The sequence below is a fragment of the Vidua chalybeata genome, chromosome 5, assembly GCF_026979565.1.
Source record: "Vidua chalybeata isolate OUT-0048 chromosome 5, bVidCha1 merged haplotype, whole genome shotgun sequence".
Classification (NCBI taxonomy): Eukaryota; Metazoa; Chordata; class Aves; order Passeriformes; family Viduidae; genus Vidua; species Vidua chalybeata.
Genome location: NC_071534.1, coordinates 4,658,330 through 4,667,986, shown reverse-complemented (window position 1 = coordinate 4,667,986; position 9,657 = coordinate 4,658,330). Strand labels below are relative to the sequence as shown.

General features: G+C 44.7%; 1 protein-coding gene across 9 annotated transcripts in view; it reads left to right on the top strand.

The window, feature by feature from the left end:
• The first annotated feature begins 317 nt into the window (after positions 1-317).
• Positions 318-9,657, top strand: part of WNK1 (WNK lysine deficient protein kinase 1) — a 98,853-nt gene continuing 89,513 nt past the window's right edge. For 2 of the 9 annotated variants that reach the window (XM_053944216.1, XM_053944215.1), the window contains exon 1: positions 321-1,759. In XM_053944216.1, coding sequence (XP_053800191.1) covers positions 986-1,759 — 774 coding nt within the window. In that variant the 5' untranslated portion in view covers positions 321-985. Of the gene's footprint in view, positions 1,760-9,657 lie in introns of all 9 variants that reach the window. The other 7 variants (XM_053944219.1, XM_053944218.1, XM_053944222.1 and 4 more) reach the window with 5 other exon arrangements.

Genomic DNA, 9,657 nt, shown 5'->3' with positions numbered 1-9,657 from the left:
AAACTACCGCTCCCATGGTGCCCCGCGCGCGGCGGGAGCGGCCACCTCCCCTCGGCGGTGGGGGGAGGGGACGATGCGCGCTCGGGCGGGGCGTGGCCGGCGGCGCGGCCCCTCCTCCCCCGCGGACCGTGTGTCGGTTCGGGCTCCCGCCGTCGCCATTTAGCGCCGAGGCGTCGCCGGGCGGCCGCGCTCGGTCCTGCCCGCCGGGCGCCACCCGGACTCGGCTCGGCGGCGGCCCGGGGGAGCGGCAGCCGCGGGGAGCGGCGGCTGTGGGCCGCGGGCAGCAGGAGCCCTAGCAGGAGAAGAAGAAGAGGGAGGAGGAGGAGGGTTTCCGGCTCCGCGCGAGGCGGCCGCGGCTGTTGGAGAGAGCGCGGCCCGGCCGCGCGGGCGGTGGCTGCGCCTGCCGGGCGGTGGAGAGGCCGCGGCCGCCATGGGCGCTCCGGTGAGGCGGGGCTGAGCCCCCCGGACCCCTTTCCCTGCCCTGGGCCTGCCCGGGCCTCTGCCGCTCGGAAGCGGGTGACTGAGCGCGGCGGCTTTCTTGGCGTGCGGGCCTGCGCCCCGCTTCCTCCTCGCGTCCCGGCCCTTTTCCCTCCCCTTCCCGCACCCGGGCCGGCCCCGCTCTCTCTCCATCGCCGGGGGTAACTGCAACCGGCGAGGTACCGGCGTTTCCCCGCTCGGGGGCCTCCCCGGTGCTCGGGCTTTCCTTTCTCTCGCCGTCCCCCGCTCCAACCCAGCGCCCCGTGTCTGCTCCCGGTGCTCCATGTCGGCCCAGCTGCCCTGCTGCCCGCTGCAGGATGGATGCATACGCTGACCGGGGATCCACCCCGCCGGCCCAGCCTCCCAGCTCCGCCGAGAGGAGCCCTTGGGACCCTCCTCTGTTGCAGCTGCAACGGCAGCCGCGGCCGGGCGCGCTCCCCGCTCAGTGACCGGCCCTTCTCTCGCCTCCCGCCGCCGCCTCGCCACAGCCGCGCTCCCCCGGGGCACCATGTCGGGGGACGCCGCCGGCAGCGGCCCCCCGAGCCCGCGCTTCCTGGTGCCGCCGCCGCCGCCGCCCAAGAACGGTTCCAGCTCGGACAGCTCCGTCGGAGACAAGCTGGGAGCCGCCGAGCACGGAGCCTCCGGCGCCGGCGGAGCGGGCGGCGGAGCGGGGAACGGAGGCCGCAGCGAGGAGTACCGGCGCCGCCGCCACACCATGGACAAGGACAGCCGAGGGGCGGCAGCCACTGAGCACCGCTTCTTCCGCCGGAGTGTGATCTGCGACTCCAACGCCACGGCCTTGGAGCTGCCCAGCTTGCAGCCCGCAGCGCCCTCGGCCCCCGTCTCGGGAGGCAGCGCGGCTCCCTCGGTGTTCCCTCCCTCGGGTGCCGGCCGGACCCCTTACGCCCCTGTCAACGTCGCCGAGGCCGACTCGCGGCCGCCGCCGCCCGCCCCGCTCCCCCTGGAAGGACAGGCTGCCGAGGAGCCCCCAGCCGCCAAGGATGCCGCCCCGCTGCTGCCCAAGGAGGAGGAGGAGGGGGATGAGGCAACTGCGCTACCCCCTACCAGTGTCGCTGGCAGCCTGTCAGCTGCCAGCCGGGAATTTGAGGAGCGGAGAACGCAGCAGGAAGACATTGAAGAGCTTGAGACCAAGGCGGTGGGCATCTCCCCGGATGGCCGCTTCCTGAAGTTTGACATCGAGATTGGAAGAGGCTCTTTCAAAACTGTGTATAAAGGACTGGATACTGAAACCACTGTGGAAGTTGCCTGGTGCGAGCTACAGGTAAAATAAATAAATAAAAAAAGTGAATTATCACAGCACAGTCACTCTCCCAGGTGCTAGTCATTGTGCTTGAAGGGGATAAAACCCTTCAGCTTGATATCTGCTTAAATCGGAAGGAACTGCAATCCTTACCTGAGGCAGTCCTTTGAAAAAAAGGTGCATCCTTTCCATAGAGGCAGTTTGCCTTTTAATTATTTTAAATACTGTGCTCTCTGAAGAATCTTTTAGCTTTATCATCACAAAATGTGCTACAGTTCTGTTTCGTATAGTGTCTTGCATTTTATGCCTCTGAAAGGAGGATGGTAAAATCACTTGTGTACAGCTTCAAGGAGGCTGAGGGAAGATGTGTAAGTGAATGTCGACTTGAGCTACCCTTAATGTTTCAGAATGTGTTTAGGTGTGTTTCTTAGGAAAAAAAATGTGAAAACATTAATTTCACAGACATTTCATAGGCAGTGGCAGTGGATTCTTGTGGGATAGATAACTCTAGAATATACACAAGTCATGCAGTGTATCACACCATTTAGTTATGCAAAGGTTTATTTTTCATTCCAACTTCCAAGGTTCATACTTGTTAACAGGGAAAGGGAAAGAAATTCTCTTTCCAAAGCTTTAGAAAGCGCCCTAAAGTCTAGCTTTTCTCGATGGCTGGTGGATTAAATTGGACTAAGACGCTGCTCTTTTATCAAGTTTCTAGACTGAGCAGAGCTAGAGTTCTGTAGGAGCCCAGTCTAAGGATGGCAAGAACACCCTTAGTTCCCTGCGAGTCACAGCTTGTGTAACAGACACAGGTTGCTGTGCAACAACCTGGAAAGAAGTGGGAAGAGCTGGGAGTACCGGGAACAAATACCTGGTGTGCTGGTTTGTTTTCAAAGCCTCAGAGTTAAGTTAAAAGGTTTAGTGTTTGTTTTTTAGTATTGGGTTTTGGTGCAATTCATAGAAGGGCTCATGTAGTACATCTTTATTATTGTTTGTGTTCCCATCCAATTTAGGGCAGACAAGAGAGCATTGGGTGAAAGTCCCAAAACTCTTTGTAGGGTTTTTAAGCAGTCAGTGGCTCACAAATGATCGATTGCAGTAACTGCACCAGAACGTTCTCAAAAGCATTTGTATATCTGTTCCAGTCAAGCTGAGGGAATTTATTAAAAGGTTTCTTAATTTGAATTCATATTTGCTTTTTGGATGGTTGCTCAAGCATTCTACCAGTATCTTGGTTCATTATGTTATTGCCATTATTCTGTGCTTACTAACTGTGGAAGAAAGCTTCCAGTTTTCTTTGTGACCCTTCAGCATGCCCTGCTCTTCCAAGCTAGCTACATACTTGCTGTGATGACCTGTTTCAGCATTGATTTTAAATGAAAAGCAAAATGCTCTGCTGAAGCAAAATGCTCTGCTTTACTTTTGCAATTTGAATTGTGAGGAGATTAATAACCTGTCAAAATCATATGACTTTTATTTGAAATGTTAATATTTTTCAGTTTTTGAATTCTGTGACTTTAATCTCTGAAGACTGTTTTAGTCTTCACACTTACTGATCAGAAACTAATGTCAGCTTGGCATCAGTTGCTTTTCACTAATGGTGCCTCTTGAAGTGTCTTAATCATCATCAGTACCATGTGGGCAAACTGTCTGAAGAAACACCACTTTTGAAGGAATTTATTAAAGAAGCTTATTTTTAAAGGGCATGTTGCTGGGCTTTCAGTTGGTTTGGTGAATTTCATGGGTAGTATTGAAATTGACAAGTTGCAAAAAGCATGAATGAAAATATTTGCAAGGGGGAAATACTTGATGTGTTGCTCAGAGGGGAACTGCATTGCAGGAGTGCCTTGTGGGTTAAGTTAAGGCAGATTCCAGAGGCTGTGTTTTTCCTCTCAGGAGACAGTACAAAGTGACTAGTTTAAAACAGCTTTTTAAAATGTACATTTTATAGCTGTTAAAAGTATTTGCTGAAGGAGCTAGACTCTACAGCTAGTAGAATATTTTAATATTAAATCCCATTTTATTGTTTGTGACTAGAAAGAAAAGGAGGAACTTATTGGGATGGTGGGTATATTGTCTTATATAGGAAAATTGTTGACAGGTTGATACTTGTTATGTGTGATTTGTATCAGAATGAAATCTGCATTCACAAAGATGGACTGAAACTTAGATGTTATTGATTTTCCAGGATGCCATGGTTTGAGAATTGTTCAACCTTCAAAGTATAATTATTTCATTAGGGAAATATGAATTTTTTTTTCCATGCTGTGTTACAGTAACCATAACTAACTGATGGTTACTTTTAATTATCTTGAAATAATGTTCCTCAGCAATAGCAGTTTTTCTCAGGCATCTGAGGTGTCCCACCTCCTCAGAGTCTTCTAAACAGCACTGCTGAAGATTTTGTGTTGGTGTCTGGCAGAATGACTTTTTAATTCTGAAAAATGCAACTATGCCTAATTTTTTTGGTATGTGCTCTGTAGCAATGAAGATAAAAACCTGAGACTATGACTATGCTTTCTTTCAAAGGAAGTTTAGGTGCTGTTTATGGAATACAGCTTGTGTTTCCAAGTTAGTGAAACTGGAGGATATTGCTCATGTCCTCAAGGCTCGTGAATTGCCTTGTAATTGAATTGCCCCTTCTGCTTGATAAATTGAACTGTGGAGGAAGTAGAAGGGGGAAGAGCTGAAATTCACTGGGTGACTTACTGGTGTTCTTAGTATCTCCAGGAAGCCAAGGTCCTGGCTCTTTATTTTTTCTGGATCTGTGAGTCAATTTTGTTTAATCTAACAAAAACTTAACACAAAGTGTGGCTGATGGACTATCCTAGTTTACTTTGTGACCTGTCCCTATGAAGCAAATTGTTACTGAACCTACTTTAAAATACTGTGTGCAGGTATTTCAAATGTGAAATACCTGCCCTGCTGTGAATGTGGTGGAGCTGTGAAGAGCTCAGCAGCTACTGCTTCGTGCCAGTGCTCAGCTTCAGTTGCTGCAAGGAAATTGTTAGTGTAGTGTTGGCCTTCAAATACTTTTATTCCCCTTGTATGTATTCATCTCAGCTCTAGTTATTTTGAGTCAAGTGTGCCTCCTACTGTTGTCATTAGCACATCTCATAAATTGACTAAAGTAGTCGTTAGGGTTACTAATTAAAGGGTTTTTAAGTAGGTAGACGTTGACAAAAGTGATCTTTGTAAATTGTGTTTGAGCAGTGAGTTTGTCTCCTCTGTACAGTTCAGGTAATGTTGTGGCTAAAATGTGATGCCTTCCCCTGATGCTTTAAGTTTGCAAAGTAATACTCATATGCCAGAAGTAGCAAGTCACATTACTGGCTGCAAAAGCCAGATCTTAGTGCTGTTGTGTCATCCTGCTAAGTCCCTGTGTTAATAGTTTTAAATCAAGACTGTCATTTAACTGCTGATTTACAGAACAGTGCAGATTAGTACAGCCACTTGCTGGACTGCAAAATCTTCTATCTAGAATTATTGCTCTGGGTTATTCAAATTAGTAACTTTTCAAATAGGTATGTGCTTGATGATGTGGAGGTAACTTGGGCTCTTTTGAACTGTGTATTTGTGAGGCATTTGAAGACTTTACCTTTCATTTGGGCAGTGTGTTCTCTTAAAGGAGGCATTATCTGTGAACTGTTATTATGAAGGTATTTGCATTGGTTGGTAATGCGCTCCTGGTAAATGGTGTGCACTGGAGAACAGCACTGTGTCTGCTTGGAGCTCCTGTCCCTTGTGTTCCCTGACAGAAAGGGTGGCTGGGCAGTCAGCACCCACACTTCATGAGTGAACCTTTTTGCTGATGTGTTGTTTTGCCATTCTTACTCTGACTTCAGTGCCGTGTCAGGTTATTCTGCTTAACACGTGAGTTGCTGAAGGATTAGAAAGGAACTGGAGGGCTCTCCCTAAGCAACACTGTTTCCAGAGGTGAGGAAATGAGTTGGACAGGTGAAAGTGGTGCACAAAGTTTGTTGTACTCATTACTGTTTGAGGGAAAGCTGACTGAATTTGGTTACCTTCAGTTATAAATCATCTGAGTAATAAACTGGTGTAGGTTACATGTGTGCAGTTCTCTAGCAGATGTCTAACTACAAACCAAGTGTATTGTACAAACACTCCAGCTTACAAATGGATTTCTCTTGCATAGGAAATAGCAATGAAAAACTAGCTGGAACAAGCATAATGCCAGAACTGGATGTGAACCATGAGATTCTATAGTACAGTTTGGTAAAAATGATAATGCAAGTGGCACTTTGTAGCAGGAAACAGCGAGGTACTAAATAATATTTCCATCTGTCAGAGTTTTTCTGAGTCTAACAATGTTAACTTAAAACTCACAGTGCAGGAAGTAGATTGGATGTGATGTATAGCTTCACTTTCAGTGACACTGAAGATTTAATGATGCCTATCTTTATCTCGTATTCTTAAAGCTATATTTAATGGTGATTTTTAGGTCAGCAGACAGCAATGGAATGCAGTTTCTGTACTTCGGAGTATAGACTCTACTGCAGACTTACCATGACAAATATCAGCTTGCTGAAGTCGATACATAATTCTTAAAATTCTTTATTCTTTTTGGACTGGCAGAGCTGAGAATGTTTCAGAAGTTGCACATTCGAGTCTGACGACCAAAAAAGGTCTTGTATCACATAACTGTGGCATCCTGTAGTTGTTGGTTGTTTTTTTTTTTTTTTTTCCTTTTTAAAAAGCTGGTTGCATATTGCTCACTAGGAGTCCTGACTGCAAAGATGCTGGCTCTGATGCACAATCATGTAGCTACATTAAAGCGAAATGGAAAACCAGATCTAGACCTTTCTGCAGTGAGAGGAAGCTGAGAAGTGTGGACCTGGAATTCATCGCTCAAGCGCTGTTGGGAAATGATTACATTCTGTTAGTTCTGTAGAAACAGTCAATATCCTGAAACAAATACACATTCTTTGAAAGCTCTGACTGTGATTTAATTCTGATTATTTAAAAATACATTTTCTAAAACTTACTGGAAGATCAAGTCTAATGCAGTATGTTGGCTCCTGTGCCTACCCTGTACCTCACATCAGTGTTTATAATGCTTTACTAGTTTGTGAGCAGAGTTATGTTGCTGCAGCAGCAGTGTGCCTCCTGTTTGAGACTGCTTCTGGCCAGCTGTGTCATTGTCACAAACGTAGATTAGTCAAGGTATGTGACAATCTGTCACCATCATGCTGTCCTTATTATCTCTTCTGCTTTCAGCTCTACAAATTATGAAATACTGAAAGTAAAATGTGTAAAGCTGTAAGTATACAGTGGGCTTATGGCACTTTCAGGATGCTGGATTTACAAGTGTGCATAGGCAAGGAACTTGAAATTTTGTGCAGTAAAGTATAAATTTTTGCTGGTTTTCTATGTCATAGGGCAGAACACATTACTGGTATTTAGGGTCTTCAAATCTCTGAAGTCTTCTCCTTTAGCTAAAGATGAAAACCCAGCCATATTCTTGAGTGTTTGTGCTGTAATTGATACAATTGACAGCTTGATAAATGAGATGGGAAAGGGGCCAGACTAATTACCTGCAGAAGTATAAACAGTGGTCAGGCTCCCTCAGACTTCACAAAAGTGACCCTGAAAGAGAGAAGGGAGCTTTTGAAGTACATTCTGGAGCTGCAGCTGTTTGCAGACCTCTACTTAAGAAAATAATCTTACCTCAAAGGGATATCACTTTTGGAGATGGCTGTGGTTCAATTTGTAACTGTCTGGTTGTGAGGTAATAAATATAATCGGATCAGTACATTCTGAAAATGCAGCATTTCTTATGGAAATAAACAGGCTTTTATTTGTCAGTTTGTGTGAGTTTGAGAAGTGCAGAATTAAATCTCTTAAATGAGATTTGTTTTGGGCTGTTATGGTTTAAAACACTTAGCTTCATAACAAAACTTTTGAGGGCTGAGGAAAAGTACCAGATCTATAATCTTTCTTTGTAAGGGAAAAAAACCCCACTTGATAAAAGCTCCCTGGAGATATCCTATATAGAGTCCTTTGAGAGCTGTCGAGCAGAGTAATAAATAAAACAAGCAGTAATAGATCTGTGGTAGTCTCCATGGATGCAGTGCACAGTACAGTGCAGTTTTCAATACCTTTTGGTTAGCAACATCCCTCTGGGCCACATGTTCTTCTTTTTATTTTGTCTTTGGTTTTGGTTCATGCAGCAGCTTGTTAAACATCACAGCTCTGACTGACACCCAGGTTCTCCATGCTGCATGTGACAAAGCTAGTGCTAAGCAGTGGCAGTCTTGATGCTTCCTGTCATGCATTTCCTCTAAAGATTACCAACCTCTTTTTGAGACTAGTAATTGGTTCTTTTAAATAGTGGTTGAATTGAAATGAAAGTTGAGTGTTTTTCTGTTTAGTTTGTCAGTCTACATAATGGATGTAACATTTAAGTTAAAAGAAAGCAAATAAATAGCGTGTAAATTTGCAGTGCTTCTGCAGCTGGGCATAAGACTTTCTCTTGACTTAGCATGTGCTTGTAGGTTTTGTTGGTGGTGGTGTTAATTTTTAATAGCAGATGGTAGGAAGTTACTGGTTTTGACTCTTGAAACTTCAGATAATGATACTGTGGCTTTAACTAGATCATGATGTGTGTACACCACACTTGGAAAAACGCTCTTCCAGTACACTTGGAACAGTTTCTATTCTAAATAGCAGGATTTGTCATGCTGAAAATTGATTTCTTGGACTAGTTAAAGGCTTTTATCTAATATGAACCATCTGCATGTCTTTTAAATCTGTTATTTAAATTCTTGTCCAAATGAACAAGACTCAGTTTTTATGGCTTCATAAATATTTTTGTGGAAGGTGCTTACATTCCCTAGGACTGTCTTATAGGTCATTTTGAGAATCTTTTAGGGTGTGTATTGGACCTTAAAAGGTGTTAGAATGTTATTGGTCAAGATACTATATGGCTAAGATATATGGCTATCCTTCTTTCTACTCTATTTCCAGTTTCCTCAGCATATTTACAAATTGTCATACCAACACTTCTCAATGTGTGATTTTAGTTCCCCTCATTCCCTCTGGGAGAGCTGGAGGAAATAGAGGGGTGATGAGGGTTGAATCTGTGCCTCACTTGAGGTCATGGTAAGGAGCTTGCTCATGTCTTGTCTTGTGGGTCCAACCTGCAGAATACCCCTTAACTGCATGCTGCAGAGGATAAACTTTGTGTTAATAATGTTTTGTGCTATGCTGTCCTCTTAACCCAAAAGATCCATGCAGCAAGTTCATCACAGGTGTTGGCAAATCTTTTCTTCTAAAAATTCAGAATAAAGTGATGGGTGGAATGCAGTGACCAAAATTCAGATTCAGTTCTTAGGCATACTTCTGAACTTCATCCCACTTGTCATTTTCACTTGGTGATGGCAGGTACATTGCACGTATCCAGATTATTCTGAAGTGCTTCAAGATTTGCTTGGGGAATTCCATGCAGCACTGCATTACTTTGCCTGGCTCACAAATAATTTAGCATGTTCTCAGGTGATTTTTTTGGCAAAGGAAATGGCAGCCTGATAAAAATTGGACTTATATTGTTATAGCATAGCCTTCCAGAAGCTATGTGAGTATTAAAATGCATCTAAAGCAGTAAGCAGTTTTTACAAGGATAGCTCATTCTGAATCGTGCAGACACAAACTGCTAGATTTGAATTTGCCATTTTAGGTCTAAGCAGAATCTAAGCTTAGATAGCTTAGATAGCTTAGATAAGCTATCTATACACTTAGACTCTAGAAATCCTTTAGAAAGGATGTTGTATACTTGATGGCCTTGTAACTAAAATATTTATGAGCTTTCAAAGTGATCTGTCAATGACACCAGAATAAATATGTTTAAATGTAGGTGATACCTTTTTTTTTTCATGATCTCTGTGCCCCAGAACATGGTT